We start from the raw sequence: 23,334 nt of genomic DNA, 5'->3' as shown, positions 1-23,334 counted from the left end.
TCTATGAACAAAAACAGAGATACGGCCACCAGCAGACCCTCAGAAAAAGAAACTGCAAGGGACATGCTTTAGTCATAAGTTTGTCATCCCAAGGAGATGTGAGGTGCAAGAAAGAATGGAGGGCAATATGGTAAATCTATAAATAAACCTAAGCAAACACTGACTATTTAATACACTATTTCTTGTTGAGTATTAATAGGATAGAATTAAAATACGTGGGGGAATTCCCTGGTGGTCCAGTGGTTAGGACTCCGCACCTCTACTGCCGGGAGACAGGGTTTGATTCCTGGTTGGGGAACTAAGATTCCACAAGCCACGTGGCGTGGCCAGAAAGAAAAAAATGCAAATATTAAAATACATGGTAACATTAAAGTTAGGAGGGGATAAAATGGAGTTTTAGTGCTCAGAGTCTTTATGTTATTTGGGAGGGGAGTAAGATACTAATGGATTTTGAGAAAGTGAAAATGCATATTGTAATCCCTATTATCTCCAGGTAAAGAACAGAAATATTTCATCAAAATCATCGGGGGTGGGGGTGGGGGTGAGAGGGTAGGTAAAGATAAGAATGAAATAAGACTGACCATGTATTGATGATTACTGAAACTGAGTGATGCATAGATCGGTTTAATTATACCAACCTTTGTAACTTTATGTTTGAAATTTCCATAATAAAAAGTTAAGGAAATATTTTATAAAAAGAATAGCTTCCAAATTAGCGGAAGGAAAAACTTATCAATACTGTATGATGCTCTTTATGAGAAGTTTTAAAATGGGCCAAACCAAAGTACAGGGATACATACACAGGTGGTAAAATTTATAAAAGAAAAGCAAGGAGGTGATTACCATCCAACTCAGACAGTGGTTAGTTCTACAGATTATAAACTGGATTTACTTTAACACTCAATTTATTTTTGAACTTTCTTGCTTTCTAACGAGTAGCATTTAACACCATAAATTTTCTTCTTTGCCCCACACATTCCTGGCACATCCCCTTGGTTCCAAAATATGATGCTCCACTGTCCTAAGTGAGTTGTCATTTCAGCTTTGGTTTCCTTTTAAAGCCGTGAGTTATTTAGAAGTTAGCAGAAGTTATTTAGAAGTTTTAGAAAGAAAAACTTACTTTTATTTATCTCTTTTTTCCTTTCTGCTATTTTTTTATGAAATTACTACATTGTGGTCAGGGAATATGTCTTAACTAATATCTGCATTTTCAAATTTATGGGAATTTTCTGTGTGTTTTTCTTATGTGTATCATATTTCCATATGTGAGTTATATCTCACAAGAAAAAAATGTTCTGAAAGAAGAGATATGGAAAATATACTAAAAATGCTAACAATAAGATTAGTATGGCAATATTAAAAAACCAAAATGGGAAATTAAATGTGAAAAAGAGATTTTATTATGATAAAAGGAAATTTAACTGTAGTAAAATTTCAAACACCCAATTACACGGATTCAAAACAACTACACAGTATTAGAAAAACAATAAAACATAGTTGGATACTTTAACACACCCTTTTCAGTAATCAACAGATGAAGCAATCTAAAAACAAATAAGGATAGGGAGGATTTTAAAAAACCTTTTTATTAAAGATTTAAAACATACATAAGACTATACAAACCCTCAGATACCATAACCCAACTGTAACAACCACAAACATTTTGATAAATTTATCTTTCTGTCACCTCTTTTATATTTGCTGGGATAGTTTAAGGCAAATTCCAGACCTATCATTTACTTGCAACATGTACATATACATTTTGTTAAATAACCTAATATCATTTATTACATTACACAAAAAATAAAAAGATATAAAGGACTTGAACAATATTACAAATAAAATCTATTAGCACTTGGTACTCATGGGATATTTATAAAAATTGACCATTTACCAAGCTAGTAACAAAATTTCCACAAATTTCAAAATGTAGACATTACTTAAGCCATATTCCTTTGACCACTATACAACAGGGCCATAAGTTAGTATTAAAGGAATACCAAAAACAACCAAAAAACCAAAAACCTACTGGGAAACAGGCAAGACCCCACTATTCTTAATAACTCTTGGGTTAAAAGGAAATCAAATGAAACGACAAACCATTTAGAAAGGACAGTGAGAGCATTAAAAATTGAAACCAGAGGAATACAGCCAGAGTGTAGTGAAAAAAAAAAGGAAACATACAACTTTAATGCCATTCATTAGACAGCAAACAAATAACAAACTAGCCAGAAAGAGAATATTCAACCCAGGGAAGATAGGGAAAAAGAACTGATAAAAGCAGAAATTAAGAAAAAGTGACTAAAAAATGATAAGAGGAAAAAAAAAAAGAAAAGTACATTGGTTCTTTGAAAGGAACCATTAAATAGGCAAATCTTCCATAGATTGATAAGGAAAAAGATTCAAATAATCAGCTGGAACAAGAAAGAACATACCTACAGAAACAGAGGAGACTACAAACTTATGAGGTAATAGTATATACAACTTTATAACAACAAATTTTAAAATCTAAATGAAAGAGATGATTTTCTAGAAAATATGCCATTCTTAAATTGGCCCAGATAGATCAAACTATCAGGAAAAAACTAGAGAGTTCTAGATATATTCTTAGAAATCCCAATTATATATAATAAGCTTTTTAAAATTTAAACAAATATAAAAACTTTCCTAATTCAATTTGTAAGGTCAGCATATTCCTGAATACAAAAATGAACAAGATTAAGACAAAAAGTACGATACATTCACTTCATTTATGAATCTAGGTCTAAAAATCCCAAATAAAATACTAGCAACTTAAATCTTACAGTGGACTAAAGCAATTCATCATGACCAAGTAGAGTTCATGGTAGAAATTTTTAAAAAGAGGTTTAGCATTAAGAAATCAAGTAATAGATGAATGTGGGGGTAAAAGAAAGCAGATTTATCAGAACCAGCTCAAAAAGGCATCTGACAAAATTCAATGCTCACTAACACACCATTGTAAAGCAATTATACCCCAATAAAGATGTTAAAAAAAAAAAAATTCAATGCTCATTGTTAATTTTAAAATAATCTTAAGAACTTCAAAACATAAGGATATCTTCTTAAAGAGTATGGTATACTAGAAACTGACAAATATATTTCATAGTCAAACACTACATATTTTACTAAATATCAAGAAGGAGGCCAGGATGCTTGCTATCATTGCAATTATTAAACAACAGAGGCCTGAGCCAGTAAGATAAGTTACCAAAAAAAAAAAAAAAAAAGAAACATAAATTACCATTATTTTTAGAAGATATAATCATCTACTTAAGAGGGCAAGAGAATCAGGTGGAAAAACTGTTAAAATAGAAGTGCAACAAAAATGCCAAACACATGATGGAGACACAGAAATCAATCATTGCCATATATTATCAGTAACCAATGAGAGAACACTATGGGGAAAATAATATTTAAAATACTAGTAAAACTAGTATTTTTTAGATACTATAATATAGAATATCTATGTGGAAAAAAATGATAAGATATTAAAAGACATAAAATAAGATCTGAATAAGTAGAAAAACACTACATTCCATAAGTGGATGAGAAGACAATATTGTAAAGATTAACAATTCTCCCTTAAAATTAATTTATGAATTCAATGTAATCACAATCAAAATCTCAAAACACTGAAGGGGCTCCTACCGGCCCATTACAGGACAGTTTGAGCATCAGAAATAACGACTGTAACCTGTAAGACAAATTTTTAAAAATTCATGAAAGGCTTCTGGTGCCAACCAAGATGAAGTTAAGTCCACTAGACCTACTTATTACAAATAAAAACTCTGGACAAAACATAAAATGCAACTACCTGAAGACTCTGCAAAGTTAGTAACTGCAGGCAGACTGGGGAGGGAAGCCCAAACTGAAATAATCTTTATATAGAGGTGTTTCCTCACTTTCCTTCCTCTCTTATCACCTAGCATTGACTAGAGGGTGGCCCTTATGCAGAACTACACAGGACACAGACAACAAAAACTCCAAGAAAATCTGTCTTTCTGGATAGAGGAGTGGGGAAAGGAGCCCCATGCGAAGTAAGAATGTGGGGGGCCACTGTCATTTCTTTTTTCTTCTCTTTCTCTCTCCCAGCCCTGCCCCAAGGGCAACCCAAGTCACAGAGCTGCAACGCAAAGGCAGTAAACCTGACATCTTAAACCCGAACAGAAGACCTGTCTTTTTGGTGTACCAGAGGCACCTGGATGGGGCATGGGCTCCTATGGCATGAAGAGAGTAGAAAATGCTGTATGTCAATTATATCTCAATAAAGTTGGGGAAAAACATGTAGGAGGATTCCCTGTCCTTTTTTCTCTTCTCTCAGTGTGCTGCCCCAAGGGCAGTCCTAGTTGTACAGAATTGTGTTAAAGCATAAGCAGCTAAAAAAAAATCCAAGGAAAATTCCAGATTTCTAGCCAAATGTCTGGGAAAGGGAACCCTGAGAGCTGGGCATGTAGGGAAATTCCCAGGGAAGAGAGAACTGGAGAGTGGTATCCTCTAGTTCCGTGCATGAACCTACACAAATCTTAGTTTCATGCCTAAACTGCACATATGCAGAATATACCCAAACTAGTATAGCAAAGTCTTTGAGATCTAAACTATAACAGTCTACCATCCACCCAAGTTCCAGACTAACTGCTCCGACAGATCCAAAGCACCAGAGCAAAGGCTTTGAAAACTGAACTAACTTCAGACCATCACTCAAAGATGAGACAGAACTTATGGTCTGACTGCCTGCTAAAACAAAACAAATCAACGTTCTGCAGAGGATTTTAATAGAACCCAGAGTCTTACAGTATTGTACTCAAAATGTCCAGGATATAATCCAAGACTGCTCAATATATTAAGAACCAGAAAAATGTGACCAAACTTCAAAGGGAAAAGATAATTGGCAGATGCCACTCTAAGGTGACTCAGATGTTAAAATTATCAAAGACTTGAAGGCAGCTATCATAACCATGGCTCCCTGGGGTAAGGTGAACATACTTTTGAAATGAATGGAAATATGTTAAGTTCTCAGCAGAGACATTGGAACTAGAAAAAAGAACCAAAAATAAATTTTAGAATTGAAAAAAATATCTGAAATAAAAAATTCACTGGATAGGCTCAGTAGCAGAATTGAGAAGGCAAAAAAGTCAATGAACTTGAAGACAGACCAATAGAAATTATACAATCTGAAGAACAGAGGGGGAAAAAAGATTGAAAAAGAAATAAACAGAACCTCAGGAACCTGAGTAACGATATAAAAATATTTTACATTTATGTCATTGGAGTCCCATAGGAGAGAGATTGGTGCAGAAAAAAATAACGTCCCCAAACTTCTCTAATTTGGAAAAAGAGATACATTTTATAGATTCAAAAAGCTCAATGAACTCCAAACAGGATAAACCTTATCCAGACAAATAATTACAATCCTGAAAATCAAAGAAAAAGTCTTAAAAATGGAAAACTTCTTTGTGCTGAAAGGAAATGATACCAGAGGGAAACCTGGAACATCAGGAATAAAGGAAGTGCAACAGCAATTATAAATATCTGGGTAAATACAATAGACTATTCTGCTCCTGTTAAGTTATTTAGAATATATATGACTGTTGAAAGCAAAAATTACTTCTCTATCAGGGTTTTCAATATATGTAGAGGTAATATATAGGAGAAATATATATAACATAAGGGCAAGGGTAAAGAGATCTCTATGGTTTTTAGGTTTTTACATTTTAAGTAGCAAAAATATTAACTAAGTGGATTGTAATCACTATGTCAACCACTAAAAACATAATACAAAAGGATACAGCCAAAAAAAAAGAGAGATAAATTTTAAAATAAAATAGTAAAAAAGTTCAAATAATTTTTTTTTTAAAGACAGGAAAGAGGAGACAGGAACAAAAAAGGGGGGAAACAGAAAACGATAAAATGGAAGACTGAACTATATCAATAATTACATTAAATGTAAATGGTCTAAACATTCTAGCTGAAAGAGAGATTATGAGATTAGAGTTTTTTTAAAAAAGACAAAACTGAACTATATACTGTCTACAAAATACCCACATTAAATATAACGTCACAGATAGGTTAAAGGTAAAGGATGGAAAAAGATATACATGCAATTCATCAAAAGAAACCTGGAGTGGCTACATTGATAACAGACAAAGTAGACTTCAGAATAAAGATTATTACCAAGGAAAAAGAAGGATATTATATACTGATAAAAGGGTCAATTCGCTAAGACTTAACAATCCTAACTGTGTACATATCTAAAAACAGAGGTCAAAATACACAAAGCAATAACAGATAGAAATGAAAAGCAAAACAGACAAATCTACAAGCATACTTGGAAGCTTTGGAAATCCTCTCGCAGTAATTGACAGAACAAGTAAACAGATAACCAGCAAGGAGAAGAATCTGAACAGCACTAACAACCAACTTGATCTAATTGACATTTATACAACAATCCACACAACAGCAGAATACACATTCTTTTAAAGTGCACTGGAACATTTATCAAGATCAACCATATTCTGGGCTATAAAGCTAACCTTAAAATTTTTAAAGAATTGAAATTACATAAAGTAGAAATCAATAAAGGACAGATGTCTGGAAAATTCCCAAATATCTGAATATCTTAAAATATGATTCTAAATAACTCATAGATCAAAAAGAAAGCACCAAGTGGAATTTTTAAAACTTTTAGAACAAAAGAAAATAAAAACAAATAATAAAAATAAAATCTGTGGGATATAGCTAAAGCAGGGCTTAGAGAGAAGTTTGTAACATTAAATGCTTAAAGCAGAAAAGAATAGAGGTCTGAAATCAGCAATTTAGGCTTCTACCATATGAAACTAGAAAAAAAAATACTAGCACACAATAAACCAAAATCAAACAGAAAAAGGAATTAATGAAAATAGCAGAAATCAGTGAAACTGTCAACAAAGGAGAAAAATCGATGAAACTAAAAGCTGGTCTTTTGAAGAGATCAATAAAATTAATAAACTTCTATCCAGACTAACGAAGATGAAGAGAGAAGATACAAATGACCAACATCAAGACTGTAAGAGTGGGACCCATGTGCTACAACTACTGAGCCTGCGTGCCACAACTACCGAAGCCCGCATACCCAGAGCCCATGCTCCGCAACACAAGAAGCCACTGCAATGAGAAGCCCACACACCGCAGTGAAAAGTAGCCCCCAACTCGCTGCAACTAGAGAAAGCCCACGTGCACCAACAAAGACCCAGTGCAGCCAAAAATAAATAAATAATTTTTTTAAAAAAAAGGCCATATTTTATTTTAAAAAAAAAGACTGTAAGAGTGGGAATCACTACAAGACCTACAGAAATTAAAAAGATAATGAGGAAATGCTACTAACAACTCTATATTCATAAATTTGACAACTTAATGAAATGGACCAATTCCTTCAAAGATACAAAACACAGTCAAGAAGAAACAGACTAGTTGAATAGTTCTGTCAGAGAAATTTAATTCATAGAAAACTCCAGGTCCAGATGGTTTCACTAGCAAATTCAACCAAACATTTGGGGAAGAAACAATACTACCCAATCGCTTGCAGAAAACAGAGAAGAAGGGAATACTCCCCAACTCACTTATGAGGTCAGCAATAACCAGATACCAAAACCAGACAAAGGCATTACAAAAAGAATACTACAGACTAATATTCATTGTGAACACAGATACAAAAAAATTAGAAAACTGAATCCATCAATGTATAAATGAGATAATATATCAGTCAGTGGAGTTTATCCTGAGAATGCAAGGCCACAGATATATTTAACAATCAATCAATGTAATTCACCATACTGACAGACTACAGAAGAAAACTACATGATCATTTAAATAGATGAAGAAAAAGCATTTGACAAAATTCAACCTCCATTCATTATAAAAACTGTTGGCAAACTATAAAATATAAGGAACTTCTTTAATGCAATAAAAAAAGGCATCTACAAAAACCTACAGTGAACATCATAGTTAATGGTGAAAGACTGATTTCTTTCTCCCAAAGATCAAGAACATGTTCAGGATGTCCACACTCAGCACTCTTATTAAACATTGTATAGGAAGTCCTGTATATTAAGACAGGAATGAAAAAGGCATTAGACTGGAAAAGAAGAAATAAAACTATCCTTATTTGCAGATGACATCATTTTCTACATAGAAAATCCTACGGAATCTAATTTTTAAAAACCATTTTTTTTTTTGGCCGTGCCACATGGCTTACGGGATCCTAGTTTCCCAACCAGGGATCGAACCTGTGCCCCCTGCAGTGGAATTGTGGAGTCCCAACCACTAGACCGCCAGGGAATTCCCATTTAAAAAGTCTTAAAATAAATCAGTTGTGCGGATTTAAGATCAACGTATAAAAAATAACTATTTTTATAATCTACTAATGCATAATTGGAATCTGAAAATTTTAGAAAGTGTCACTTACAATAAATAGCACCCCAAAAAACTTAGGAATAAATCTAACAAAGCAGGATCTATATGCCAAAAACTACACAAGACTAGTGAGAGAAATCAAATGTGTGCATGAATTAAGGCTCAATATATTGTTAACAGTTTAGTGTTCCTCAAATTGCCACAGATTCAAGGAAATCAAAATCCCAGAAGGATTTTTTTGTAGATACCAACAGCTGACTTGAACATTTAAATGGAAATGGAAAGGAACTAGAATAGGCAAAACAATTTTGAAAAAGAACAAATTTGGAAGACTCACACTGCCTTATTTCATTCAAGATTTACTGTAAAGCTATAGGAATTAAGACAGTGTGGTACTGGTGAAAGCATAAACACATAGATCAATGTGATAGAATAGAGAGTCCAGAAATAGATTCACACAAATATGAATTCATACAATTAATTTTTGACAAAGGTGCAAAAAGCACTCAATGGAGAAAGGACTGTCTTTTCAACAAATGTGTTGGAAAAGCTGGACTTCTATGTGCAAAAAAATTAACTTCAACCCATACCACATATCTTATACCAAAAAAAAAAAAAAAAAATCAAAAGGGACCCTAGACTTAAATGTAAAATGCAAAATTCTAAAATTCCTAGAAGAAAACAGGAGAAAATTTTTGTGACTATGGGCTAGGCGAAGATTTCTTAGGATACAAAAAGCGCAAATCATAAAAGGAAAATTGGATAAACTAGACCTTGCTGCAATTTAAAACTTCTGCCCTTCAGAAATATTTAAGGGCTGTGGGAATTTAGAGGATATGAGCACTAATTCTGCCAGGAGTAACTTCCATAAAGTGACTTTGAAGATGGTCTTCAAAGATAACTAAGTGTCTGCTGGGCTAAAAAATCAAGAGAAAGGCCTAGGTGGAAAAAAACCTGCCCAAAAGAGCACAATTGTGACAGGGGCTCACAGGTCCAAGGAACAATGAGAAATTCAGTTGTCACGGAAGAGGCGAAGTGGAAAGGGTGGAGCAAGAGTGAAACATGGAAAGGGAGAATTTTTACACATTATAATTTTTTCCCATGGAGCAACAAGAAGCATTTCAAAGCAGAGAAGTAACAATTGGTTTTCCTTTTTTATAAAGTGTGATGACAATGCAGAGGACGGACTGGTGTAGAGACTGATGGGAAGGATTCTAATGAGAAGTCTGTTGCAATAGTCCAAGCAAGAGATGATGAGTTCTCACAGATGAGGAGGCAATGGGGATGGTAAAGGGAGAACTTCAAAGACCTATTAGTAAGGATAAGGTTGATGGTGGTGATTTTTAACTAAAAATGAGATAGTAACTGTTGTCTGGAAGAAACTAGTTCTAGATTCATGTTTTATAACAGAGATTATAAAATGTTTGCTCTAGGAACATAGGAGGGAATATAACAGTAATTGCAAAGAACTCTGAATTGGGGGAATAGAGTGTAAAACCTTACTAGGATTAGCCACATCTCTAATGTTTTGACTCTAACAATGATTTTCCATTATGCTAATTTCCTTGTATAACAAAATGAGAATTCTTTACAAATGTTTTAGCAGAAATTTATGCTGATAGAGTATTTGGGATACCAGCTGTTTCATATTACTCTAGTAGTTAAAAAGGTAGTCTCAAATCTGGAGAGAAGCTGAAAAGTACATCACAAAACAAGGTTTTACTCATAAAGCACCACTCTATTCATACAAAAGAGGTAGGCAGGGGCTTCCCTGGTGGTGCAGTGGTTAAGAATCCTCCTGCCAATGCAGGGAACACGGGTTCAAGTCCTGGTCTGGGAAGATCCCACATGCCATGGAGCGACTAAGCCCGTGCGCCAGAACTACTAAACCTGCGCTCTAGAGGCCGCGAGCCACAGCTACTGAGGCCACGTGCCACAACTACTGAAGCCTGCACAGGTGTGCTCCGCAACAAAGACAAGCCACTGCAATGAGAAGCCCGTGCAGCGCAACGAAGGGTAGCCCCCTCTCACCGCAACTAGAGAAAAGCCCGCGCGCAGCAATGAAGACCCAATGTAGCCAAAAAATTAATTATTAAAAAAAAAAAAAAGGAGGTAGGCAGGAATACAGATTCTAGAACCAGATAAACCTGAGTCTTGATTTCAGCTCTTCCGTTTACTGACTGTATGGACCTGGAAAATTCATTTAGTCTGTTATATCATCTGTATATTGGAGATAACAAAGCACATCTTATAGCATTGCTAATAGTTCCTGGCACAGAGGTGGTAGTTATTTTATTGTTATAAGTATGTTTTTCCTTAGCATGATTTTTTTTTAAAAGCTTTTTTTTTTCAAATTTATTTATTTTATTTGTATTTATTTTTGGCTGTTGGGTCTTTGTTGCTGTGCGCGGGCTTTCTCTAGTTGTGGCGACTGGGGGCTACTCTGCATTGCAGTGTGCAGGCTTTTCATTGTGGTGGCTTCTCTTGTTGTGAAGCACGGGCTCTAGGTGCACGGGCTTCAGTAGTTGTTGCTTGCAGGCTCAGTAGTTGTGGCTCGTGTACTCTAGAGCGCAGGCTCAGTAGTTGTAGCACACGGGCCCAGTTACTCTGCGGCACGTGGGGTCCTCCCGGACCAGGGCTCGAACTCGTGTCTCCTGCATTGGCAGGCGGATTCCTAACCACTGCACCACAGGGAAGCTCAGCATGCTCTTTAAAACAGTAACTTTTATACTACTTGTCAATCATTTATATAAGGCAGTGCTTCTCAAAACAGTTCCTTGAAATGTTCCCTTAACTACAGAATAAAGTGAAACACACACCCAAGGATTTGGGCATATACTTTGGAACCAGCACAATTTTTTTTTTTTTTTGTGGTACGCGGGCCTCTCACTGTTGTGGCCGCTCCCGTTGTGGAGCACAGGCTCCGGACGCGTAGGCTCAGCGGCCATGGCTCACGGGCCCAGCCGCTCCGCGGCATGTGGGATCTTCCCGGACCGGGGCACGAACCCATGTCCCCTGCATCGGCAGGCGGACTCTCAACCACTGCGCCACCAGGGAAGCCCCAGCACAAAATTTTTAAAGTTTTAACTTAATTATATTAATCTGCATGCTGCACACAAAATAACCATATTTAATAGTAAAATGTTAATCTTTAGGTAAAATTAGCATACCAAGAAAATATGCCAGTTTATATAACAACATGGCCCTCAGTACAATGCCTCATATCCATGAGCCACTTCAAGATGTCTCAGGTTAGAAAAGTCTGGATAGTGCACTATGTAAATTATGTTGCATGTGGTAAAAAGCTGAGAAAAACCAGAACTACTCAGCCTAAAACCCAGAACTTTCCTATAGGCAAGGAACATTTAAAAAAATAAGTCTCCTTATTTAATAAGGAGATACCTACCTATGCATTTTGTCCTGAAAAATGCAGACCTGCTTCAAGCTAAGAAAGCATAAAACTTGGTATAGAGCCAGAAAAATTAAAGTGGAAAGCCATAATTATGAATCTAAATTTTAAAACTTTACCTGTTTTCTTCTTTTTATCAGAAGTGGCATCCGAAGTATTTAAGGTAGTAGAGGTGCTTTTATAAATATCGCGACTGCATACTCCAGGATCATCTTCATCAGAAGAAAGTGAAGATAAATGTTCCGAGTTTTTAAGTTCGTTATCAGCTTTTTCTGACGGACTATTACCCCCAGTTTCAGACACTAAAGGTGTGGGTGTTGCACATGCAGTTTTTGGAAGTGGTGGGGGACAAAATGTACGAACAGTCTGGGTTCCTGGTCGTCTAGTCCTGTTAGGCATTCGTACAGCAAGAGTGGAAAACTGCTGCTTGGGCCCAGATTTCAGAAAATCTAAGAAAGAGGCAATGAATCCGGTTTTGACTTCTGGCTGTTTTTCCTCTACTTCTTTGATCTTCTGTCTCATTTTTTCTTGATGCTGATAACCATCATGGCAGCTTTCCGAGGAAGGGGGAGTATACGGCAAATATATATCTGTTCCCCTTGGATTCTGGCGTTTGCCTTGGGCAGGTCTTTTCAGCTGTTTTTGATTACTGTTGTCTTCCTCTTTAGTTTGCCCTTTTCCTTTAGTTTTCTTCTTCTGAAGGTTAAAATGCATTAAATCTTGGTTTTCCTCTTCAATCTTGACGCTGATTGGCTCCCCAGGTTGGGCCATGGCCAACAGTGCAAGTGTACTCCTAGTCGGGTTCATTGACACACCACTGTCATCACCCCCTAAAGTGAATTCACTCTCCGATGTAGCACTCTCTCCACTTATACTTCTACTACTAGAAACAAACTCTTGATTTCTGTTATTATTTAATGTACTATCAACAGGTACTTCGCTATCTTCTTCAGGTTCATGATTGGTAGCAGACTGTTTCTTGAATGGGCCAGAACTTTGCTCCTGGACTTCATGACCCGGCCCAACCACTGGTGAAGTTACTTTAGAAGCTTTATTTTGACCAGGTGTTTCAATGTGCTGTTGATCAAGAGTCATCTTTGACTGAAGAGTAGGTACTGGTGAAAGGTTTACAGTAACTTGATTTCCATTTAAGGAAATATCATTTATATTCGGTGGCTTTCCTACTGTAGCTGCTATGGAGTTAAAATCTGACGTCACATGCCCGACATCTAATGATTGCTGAAAATGAGATTTAGAATCACCATCTTCAACAGCAGGAATGGTTTCATTTGAAGTTGACTTGGAAAAATCAGAAGGTGTGACCCCACAAGCTGCTGCTGTAGCTGCTAAGATATCATCTACATTTGATAAAATATTTCTTTCATCACTGAGGAGCATTGCCTCTGGGAAACATATTGATCCAAGAGAAACAAAATGATTCTTTGAATCATGTTGATTTGTTTCACTAAAATGGCCCTTTGTTGTTAGATGTTGTTGTAATGGTTTTGAAGACTCAGAGAGGTCCATTTTCATAATTTCAGAATTTTGAGGATGGAGTTGCTGCTGAGAGTGATCGCCATTGCTCTGAATAATATGACCATCCATTTGAAGGAAAGGATGTACTATTTGTTGAGGACTTTGAACACGCTGTACTTGTAGAGATGCCTTTACTTGTCCTAAACCGGCCTGTAGTATTGACTGCTGAAGAATTTGTAAATCACAGGCAGAATCTAAAAGGACCTGTGTATTAGGAAGAGATGCCTGATGGCCATGCCCTAAAGCATTATTTGGAATTTGAATCTGAGATGAGGCATTAATTATTTGATCATGCTGCTCCTGGACCTTGGCTTCATGTACCTTCTGTATAAGAGAATGCTGCTGGTTTAGGTCTTTAGTATTCAACCTTATTTGTGGAGTTTGCATTAAATTAGTTGTCTTCTTTATATCAAGGGTTGCTGCATTATTGACTTGGCCAACTTGTTGGTTAAGCTGTGCCACTGAACCAACTATGTTTTCTTCTTTTTTTGACTCCTGTAGAACAATCCCAACAACTTGATCTTCAAGATGGGAATTACTTCTGATTATGCTCTGGGAATATCTGTCATCTGTCTTTGACACCTTATAAGCTGACTCTGGAACATTAATTTCCCCATCAGATAGCCTTTGGGTTGATGACTCAAGAGATACTTGCGGCTGTAATACCTGTAACTCTTGCATTGGAAAATCATCCTCTTGCTTTGAAGATGTATACACATTTGAGTCAAGTTTTCTTTCAGCATAAGACTTTGGATCAGGGGAAGGTATGTTATTCTGTAATGTCTGACAATGAGTAGAGGACGCAAAAGATGATGACTGGACAACAGGCAAAAACTTTTGGGACTGGGGAGATGATGACCCTTGAGTCTGAGCATTTTGGGAAGAATGCATAGAAATATAATTCTGAGTTGGGCTAGAATCTGGCATATTCTGAGCCCGAGAGGCAGAAGAATAAGAAAGAGAAGGGGCTGTTAATGTTAGGGACTGCCCTGAAGCATAGCTTTCTGAAGGACTAACAACTGACAAAACTTGTGACTGAGATGAATAACTAACCTGTGTCTGACTAACTGGTGATAAACCCTGAGAGTGACCAGATGAGTAACTCTGAGACTGGCTAACTGAAGATAGATCTCTTGTTTGAGCAGGGTAATTCTCATTTGTAACTGAAGATAATACCTCTTGCTGATCAGAAGAATAATTAAGTGTTGGATTTTCAGAAGTTATAGTCTGAGATGACCCAGAAAAAGTCAATGTTTTATATAAAGATGGCAACTTCTCAACTTTGCTGGACCTATAAACATGTGAATGAACAATAGATGGCACATTATGTGGCTGTACTAAACCATAATTTTGAGACTGACTAACTGATAAAAGGCTTGGTAGCTGCGCTGTAGAATAAATTTGTGCTTGGCCTGATATTACAGAACTCTGGTTATGTAAAGGTTTGGAATAGCTTAGTGTTTGCACAGGAGGAATTATACTTTGAGGTTTGGGGGACTTGGCTGATGTTAGTGGTTGTTTTGTAGAACAGCTTTTTACTTTTGTAGTAGAAGGAGGATACCCTGATGATGGAATTGCAGATGAATAGGACTGAGCAAGTTCCACTGAGACCTGGGATGTCTTCTGTTGCAATCCTCCATTGCTCACCTGAGTAGAATCTCCAATTGGGTTACAGGATAAAGATGACTGCCTGCTTGTTTCCTGAAAATTAACCACACTTGCATTTGATAGATAACTGTGTAAGGAATGCTGTGAACCAGTCAGTTGTGCCTGAATAGACTGAGTACCTGAAGGCCGCTGATGGTGTTTAATAACACTACATTCTCGAAGAAGAGCTCTTTCAATGGAAGCAGTAGAACTAGTAAAGAGAGTTGAACCGTAGGCTTGAGGAGTTTGCTGGGCTCCTCCAAGTGCTGAAGGCAACAAACTAAATTGAGGTTGTAAAAGATGGGGTGCAGACTCTTGAGCTGAGCGGTATGTTGAAGACTGAGGTGGTATGCTGTTACTTATCGCAGAACTGCCCAGGCGCTCAAATGCCAAAGCGGTTGGAACAGTTCCCTGGGAAGTCTTGATTTGCAGCAAAGGATCATGAGGATTTAAAATTCCATTGGATGTAGTGTTAAAAGTTGAATCCTGAAGCACCAAAGGTGAGGTGGTGGCAAAGTTTCTATTGCTGAAGGTGGTGGGATGCTGATAAGCAGGGAGGGCAGAGGGTGGAAGTGCTCCAGTGGTTGGCAAAGGTCCAGTAACAAACAGCTCAGTTGCTGCTGAGGAATGCATACCTATGAAAAGAAAACAAATATGCTCATGCAGTTACAGCACAAACACTTGTATCTGCTTTCATAATACAGACTTAATAAAACTTACATAACCTTCAATCCATCAAAATCTCTTTAAAACTGAAAAGCCTGACAAATTAGTTCTGCACATGAATTTTCAAAAATACATTTCCAAACAGCTAGCTTTCATAAGGCAGGAACAAAATTACAAAGGTATCAGCAATTCATATGTATGATTGTTACAAATATGAGATTATACATATATATAGTCAGATAAGGTCATTTGATAATTAAGAAAACAGTGAAAATGTACATAATCTCTAATGATTAATTTCCCTTGAAATCCCAATGCAAAATACCAATGGACAAACTAAAATGTTCATAACATTAAAATTGAAACTGAACTGCCTACATTTAACATAATAAATCTGAAAATAATAGTGAGATTAATAGTGCAGCTTCTTTTATCAAAATAAATGCATTTTTAAAATTCCTTGCATTTCAAGTTTTGACTTCCTATGAACAACTTCTCATAACAATAGATGCATGCTTATCAAAAGAAGCTGATCAGAAATTAATAAAGCACTGTCAAGAAGAGAGTATTAACATTTCAGGACAGCATTCTTGCCACATACGGCAAAAGTAAAAACATGTTAAACCCATGCAATCCAAAAGTTCCATTTCTAGAAATTTACCCTATGGAAATAAGTGGACACAAAGATTCAAACAAGATATTCATTATAGTTATTGTGAATAACAGGTAGAAACAACCTAAATATCCATCAAGAGGAGACTGGTAAAATAATTATGGCATATCCTAATAATACTGATGCTATAAACATTGCTTAGGTGGATATACAAAAAAAGTTTTGATGTACAAAGATATTAAAGAAGAGTAAATACCAAACTGTTAACTCTTCTCTAAAAAGGGGGACTGTAATTAGGAACTATCACTTTCCATTTTATACACCTTTTTATTGTTTACAGTAAAAAAATTTTATCTTATATTGGAGCACCATTGATTAACAATGTTCTGTTAGTTTCAGGTGTACAACAAAATGATTCAGTTATACATATACATGTAGCTATTCTTTTTCAAATTCTATTCCTATTTAGGTTATTACAGAACACTGAGCAGAGTTCCCTTTGCTGTACAGTAGGTCCTTGTTGGTTATCTATTTTAAATATACCAGTGTGTACATGTCAATCCCAAACTCCCAAGTCTATCCCTCCCCTCTACTCTTCCTCCCTGGTAACCATAAGTTCGTTCTCTAAGTCTGTTTACATATTTTTTAGTGAATTTCCTTTAAAAAAAATTCTTTTTCATTTTGGAAAAATTGGGGAAAAAAGATTCTCTTGCCCTTTTCAAAAATATTCTTCTTTCAACTCTTTCCATTAAATGTCAAAAAAGTGGGAATTCCCTGGCGGTCCAGTGGTTAGGACTCGGCGCTTTCACTGCTGGGGCCCAGGTTCAATCCCTGGTCAGGAAACTGAGATCCCACAAGCCTCGCAATGCAGACAGAAAAAGGATTACCATTACAAGGACAGAAAATATCTAGCTACTCTTGAAGGAAAAAACAGCGCTTAGAATTAATGTTTAAAATAATGTAATTATAGAAACTGAGATAGAAAGTCTAACTCAATACATGTAATGTAAAATTATTCCAGGAAGCAAACAACGAAGCTATTGTGTAGTTTTATTTTTTTAATATTTATTTATTTGGCTGCATTAGGTCTTAGTTGCAGCACGCGGGATCTTCGTTGCAGCACATGGGATCTTTTGTTGTGGCGCATGGGCTTCTCTCTAGTTGTGGCCCGTGGGCTCTCTAGTTGCGGCGTGTGGGCTTAGTTGCCCAACCAGGGATTGAACCTGCATGCCCTGTGTTGGAAGGCGGATTCTTAACCACTGGACCACCAGGGAAGTACCCTATTGTGTTTTTTAATACTGTTTTATTTCACAGTAAAACATTGTTTCTTTGGAAGCAGAAAAAATGTTTCTAAGACATACTGAGAAGCTCTATTAATGGAGTTTATATCAGAATGTAAAATATTATTTCTTATAGCTATTACTTAAAACTATATTCTTTAAAATGAAACCTTAAAAAAAAAACTAACCTTTCTGTCATCCGGCAAAAAATAAAAGTATATACAAACACTTTTGGGGCGGGGAAACAGTTGAAAAATGAAATAAGAAAAATAAAACAGAAAACTACATAATAGGACTTCCCTGGTGGTGCAGTGGTTGAGAATCCGCCTGCCAGTGTAAGGGACATAGGTTCGAGCCCTGGTCTGGGGAAGATACCACATGCCGCAGAGCAACTAAGCCTGTGCGCCGCAACTACTGAAGCCCACACACCTGGAGCCCATGCTCCGCAACAAGAGAAGCCACCGCAATGAGAAGCCCGCGCACTGCAACAAAGAGTAGCCCCTGCTCACTCCAACTAGAGAAAAAGCCCGTGCACAGTAACGAAGACCCAACGCAGCCAAAAATAAAAGTAAATAAATAAATTTTAAAAAGAAAAGTACATAATATATCAACTTGGAATGGCTTTTATTAAAGATTGACTTATTCTGTTCAGTTAAGGATAACTTTACCTAACTCTAATGATGAAATCAGTTCCAAGATTGTTTTTTTTTTACTATACCACACCTATCCAGCCCAAAGTCACTAAAAGAAATGAAATTTAATCTTTCACCAACCGCCCCCCACAAAAGATAAATATGTGAAGTGATAGCTGTGTTAATTAACCAGATGTGGGGATTCTTTCACAATGTAAATGTATATCAAATCACCACAATGTATACCTTAAACATCTTACAGTTTTATATGTCAATTACACCTCTATAAAGGTGAAATAGGAAAAAAAAATTTAATCTTTCCTCCTCTCAAGTAAACAAGTAACTACTTAAATTGCTAGATAAAAACTTGATATCTAGGATTTATCTTTAACAATTACCTACCTTCTTCAACTTGCTAGTTTTCATCAGAGTGCTAAAACCGAATTTCTGCTAGTAACAATTTCTTGAATTTTGTCCACCTTAAAATAGTGAAAAATTCCAGGTTTTAAAGTTCACTGGAAAATCAATAATTAACATCACTCTCAGCCACACTACTATAATGACAAGATTATCAAAAGTGAAATTTTATCCATATTTTTAAAGGACTTAAAAATTCTGAAAACAAAGTATCACCTGTCTGCCAGGATGGGGCCCTGAATTGTGGTACAAGAGTAGTTCCTGAAGAAGCAGCCTGAGCAGTTCGGGATTCAACAGCAGAGAGAAAATTCATCACTGAAGATTCTTTAGTGTTAGTGCTGGCATTGTTCACACTAGTATCAAATATTCCAGAAAGACCTACATTTGAAGATAAAATGTATCCCAAAGTAAAAATATATGTTAATATAAAATGATATTCCGGATGCTATTTTAAAAAGGAATCTCTGACATTTGAGGCCAGAAGTTCTACAACCCTAAACTGTTTTATTATGAATAGCAACAAACATTAATTTGCTCAAGCATAATTATAATTTAAAATCTACAGAGATGCATGAAAAAGAGATCTCCCTACTAATTATACAGATATTCCCTAGCAGTAAAAGACAAAGCTTTTAATCTCATTTTCATTTTAACACTTCCCATGAGACTGTTATGTTCCATATACTTTCATAACCCAACATGTGAAAATTGATTTTTCTTCTTATTCACTAAATGTACCCAGATTTGTGGTATATTTCATAAGAGAATTTTTACCGGTTGGGTGAGGTGTGGCAGCATATCCAGGAAGCTGATGAGAGGCTGCAAAAGTCTGTCTCTGAAGGAGATCTGTTTCAGAGTGAGAAGGATGTCCTTCTTCATAGCTTACACTAGAGGATGATAAAAATAAATGACAAAAAACACAGAGCTCAAACCAGATGATCAAAAAATTTCTAGGAGAGCAATTATCAAAAGTAGCATAAGTCTTTGACTAAATTCCTGACCTACAGATCAAGAGATCAAACACAGTCTGACAATACTGTCAAAATGTGGGGGAACATATTGAAGATACACTGGGAAGAAAAATAATACACAGTATTTTTCTTAGTTCAACTTTACCTACAACAAAGTCCTTTTACTGGAAGAGGTAGCATGGTACATTGGGAAGAGCAATATCCTGGAAAACAGGAGAGCTGAATTCACTGTCCAAGTGCTACTACTGGCTTACCATGTGATTTCAATAAGTGACTCTATTACTGTTGGACTTATTTCCTCACCTGTATGAATAAGGGACCCAGACAGGATAATCTCTAAAGTCCCTCTAATTCTAACAGTCTCTGGAATATAGTAGACAGTTCAAATGAATTGAAAATTAACACTATTTCCCAATAACTCTCCTAGAAAATTTCAAGCTTATACATCTTGAGAATAATTCAGAACAAGATATTTTTCTCCCCTTGATTTTTATTCTGAATATTTTAAACCCACAGAAAAACTGAAACAGTACAATGAATAACCTGTATACCCATCACTTAAGTTTCAACAACTGTTAACATTTTGTTATATTTGCTTTATCTTTATACACAGACATATATACTCCTTTCTTTTAATCTACTTGAAAATAACTTGTGGACATCATGAAACTGTATCCTTAAATAATTCAGTTGCATCTCCTAGGAATAGGACATTCAGCTGTATAACCAAGTATCATTATTAGACTTGAAGAAATTCAACACTGTCACTATAACATGTAATACAGAGGTCACATTCCAATTTTCCTCAATTGTTGTCAAAATGTTTGATATTTTAAAGCTTTCTGCAGGATTCAATCAAAATTCAACACTTACATTTGGTTATGTCTCTTTACATTTAGAACAGTGCCTCCACTCTGCCTCTAATGCCAAACCCCTTTTGCCTTGACTCCATGGACATGGACTTTTTATTTTGAGGAGTCAGTTGAATGTCAGTTGAAGTCAGTTGAATGTACGCTATCCCAAATTCTGGATTTGTCTGATTGCTACTTCATGAGAAATACATAATGATGCTTTGTAATTCTTATTGCACTCATGAGGACACACATAATGTCAGTGTGTCTCACTGGTGATGCTAAACTTGAAGTGGTTAAGGTACTGTCAGATCTCTCAATGTAGTTATTTCTTCTCTTTGAAATAAGTATGCAATTGTGAGGTGTTACTTAAGACAGTGTCAGTATCTTGTCCCAAGAGCTAATGGTTTCAAACACCCTGCATTCATGATCTTCATTTCAATTATTGCACTGAAGATTAGAAACAGTAGTGTTCTAATTACACTACCTTCCATATTTAAAAGTTAGCATTCTTCTATAAAATAAAAATTAGCTTTTTTCCCCTTTTCTCTCTCTTATCTATATACGTACTTAAATATAATATATAAAATATATACTAATGTTTTTTAATGTATATACGTTGTGCTTAAAAAAATATCATCGTAGACTCTTCATATTTAATTTATAGTGTCCCTTCAATCTTGTTTCCTTTTGACATATCCTCCTTGGTGCTCAGACACATTCTTACCTCCTAGCACAAGATGCTTCAGGTTCACCTTGTTTTTTTAACCCTGTACCACACCTGAAATCAACCATTTCCACTAGGGGTTTTTTAGTGGGCAGTGGCATTTTGAAACCAAGATCTGGGTGTCAGGTGTATTCAATGCCTGAGGTGTCACTGCTTCTAGGCCCTTTAAGTGGACAAAGCTAGGAAATACATGTCTTTTTAAAAACGTGAGTTCATAATGACAACTCTAACTCAAATCTAATGTAGTATTCCTCACCTTCCTCCATTTCACATGTATTTCCCTTTTCCTACAGTCAGAATCCCAGTTCACAACTATTGATACATCAACATATTTACTCATTAGTTCTATCCGAAAATACTGTAACACAACCTCTTTCAAAAACAAAACCACCAAGTAAAGTTAAGTATTTCTTCACAGTACTTTCTGTCTCAAGATCATGTCCCATTAAGTATATACAGTTAGAATACTGATTCGAAAGTTAAGTAAATGATTGTTTTAGTTTGAAGATTCAATTTTAGGATTAATTTTAAATCTATTTTAAACTTTATAAATCACCTTATTAAGGTGTAAGTTACATACAGTAAAGTGCACCCATTTTAAGTGTACAGTTCAATGTGTACACATTTTTCCATAAATGTACACACCAGTATAACCATAATCCCAACCAACTTGCAGAACATTTCCATCACAACAGAAGGCTTCTCATGCCCCTTTGCAGTCAATATCTTTTTCATATCACCCCTGGCCCCAGACAACCACTGAGAAACCTAATGTTATGAAAATTTAGGCTTGCTTGTCCTAGAATTTCATATAAATGGAATCATACAGTCTGTACTCTTTTGTGTCTGGCTTTTTTTCGTTTCAGCATAATGTTTCTGAGATACAACCATACTGTTGCATACATAAGTAGGTCATTCCTTTTCATTGAATTATATGAATTTATCACAATTATGTTTATCCATTCACTTACTGAGGAACATTTGGATTGTTTGTAGTTAGAGGCTACTATGAATAAATGTACTACGAACATTTTGTATATAAGTCTTCTGTGGACATATACTTTCATTTCTCTAAGTTAAATATCTAGGAATGAATTACTGGGTGATAAGGTAGGTGCACGTACCATTTTACATCAGCATTAGTAATTAATCAACATTCCGTTTTTGCTTTACATCCTCGTCACCACACGATCTTTTCAGTCTTCTTAATTTTAGCTATTCTAGGCAGGTTAAGTGGTATCTCACTGTGGTTTAATTTGCATTTCCCTAATAACCAATGATGAGGAGCATCTTCGTATATGCTTATAGACTATTCTTGTAACTTCTTTTGTGAAGTTTGTTCAAAGATTTTGCCCTTTAAAAAAAATTGGGTTGTTAGCCATCTTACTGGGTTGTAAAAAGTTTTTAAAATACAGTCTGGGACTTCCCTGGTGGGGCACTGGTTAAGAATCCTCCTGTTAATGCAGGGGACATGGGTTCAATCCCTGGTCCGGGAATATCCCACATGCCGCGGAGCAACTAAGGCCATGCGCCACGACTACTAAGCCTGTGCTCTAGAGTCCGTGCGCCACAACTACTGAAGCCCGCGCACCTAGAGCCCGTGCTCTGCAACAAGAGAAGCCACCACAGTGAGAGGCCCTCACACCAGAACGAAGAGTAGCCCCCGCTCGCCGCAACTAAAGCCCGTGCACAGTAACGAAGACCCAATGCAGCCAAAAAATAAATAAAAATTTTTTAAAAAAATAATCAAATGTTTTAAAATAAATAAATAAATAAATACAGTCTGGATCCACATTTTTTTTGGTCAGATACATGTATTGTGAATGTTTTCTTCCAGGCCGAAGTTCTAACCAATTAATTTAATTGTGGTAAGAGCACTTAACATGAGATCCACCCGCTTAAAGTATATAATACAGTATTGTTAACTATGTGCACCATGTTGTACCGCAGATCTGTTCATGAACGATGAAGAGCTTACTCATCTTGCATTAACCAAACCTTTGTATCTGTTGAACAGATAGACACGCCTGTCCTCCTCTGACAGGCTCCCATTCGTAAACTGCGCGGCCAGGTTGCCCACCAGCCCTGGCCGGATGCCGCACTTCATCCTGTCTGCTACTTGGATGAGCTGCCTGGCGATGTCCCAGATGACTTCCTCTTGACTCAGAATCTCCCA

At 36.2% G+C, this 23,334-nt stretch overlaps 1 protein-coding gene and 1 long non-coding RNA gene across 4 annotated transcripts in view; one reads left to right on the top strand and one right to left on the bottom strand.

Annotated features, from left to right (window-relative positions):
* The window catches only part of LOC132429851 (uncharacterized), a 57,026-nt gene extending 52,319 nt beyond the window's left edge, over positions 1-4,707 (top strand). The window contains exon 3 of the long non-coding RNA XR_009520397.1: positions 4,114-4,707. This is a non-coding gene — a long non-coding RNA (uncharacterized lncRNA). The remainder of the gene's footprint in view (positions 1-4,113) is intronic.
* The window catches only part of QSER1 (glutamine and serine rich 1), a 78,704-nt gene that overhangs the window by 26,201 nt on the left and 29,169 nt on the right, over positions 1-23,334 (bottom strand). For 2 of the 3 annotated variants that reach the window (XM_060018654.1, XM_060018652.1), the window contains exons 2-4: positions 19,384-19,496; positions 18,826-18,987; positions 11,938-15,636 (exon numbers count right to left, since the gene is read on the bottom strand). In XM_060018654.1, the coding sequence (XP_059874637.1) occupies positions 11,938-15,636; positions 18,826-18,922 (3,796 nt within the window). In that variant the 5' untranslated portion in view covers positions 18,923-18,987; positions 19,384-19,496. Of the gene's footprint in view, positions 1-11,937; positions 15,637-18,594; positions 18,672-18,825; positions 18,988-19,383; positions 19,497-23,334 lie in introns of those variants that run through there. The other variant, XM_060018653.1, reaches the window with a different exon arrangement.

The sequence above is a fragment of the Delphinus delphis genome, chromosome 8 (assembly GCF_949987515.2).
Source record: "Delphinus delphis chromosome 8, mDelDel1.2, whole genome shotgun sequence".
Classification (NCBI taxonomy): Eukaryota; Metazoa; Chordata; class Mammalia; order Artiodactyla; family Delphinidae; genus Delphinus; species Delphinus delphis.
Note: the sequence above shows the minus strand (reverse complement) of the source record. Positions and strands in the feature narration are given on the sequence as shown.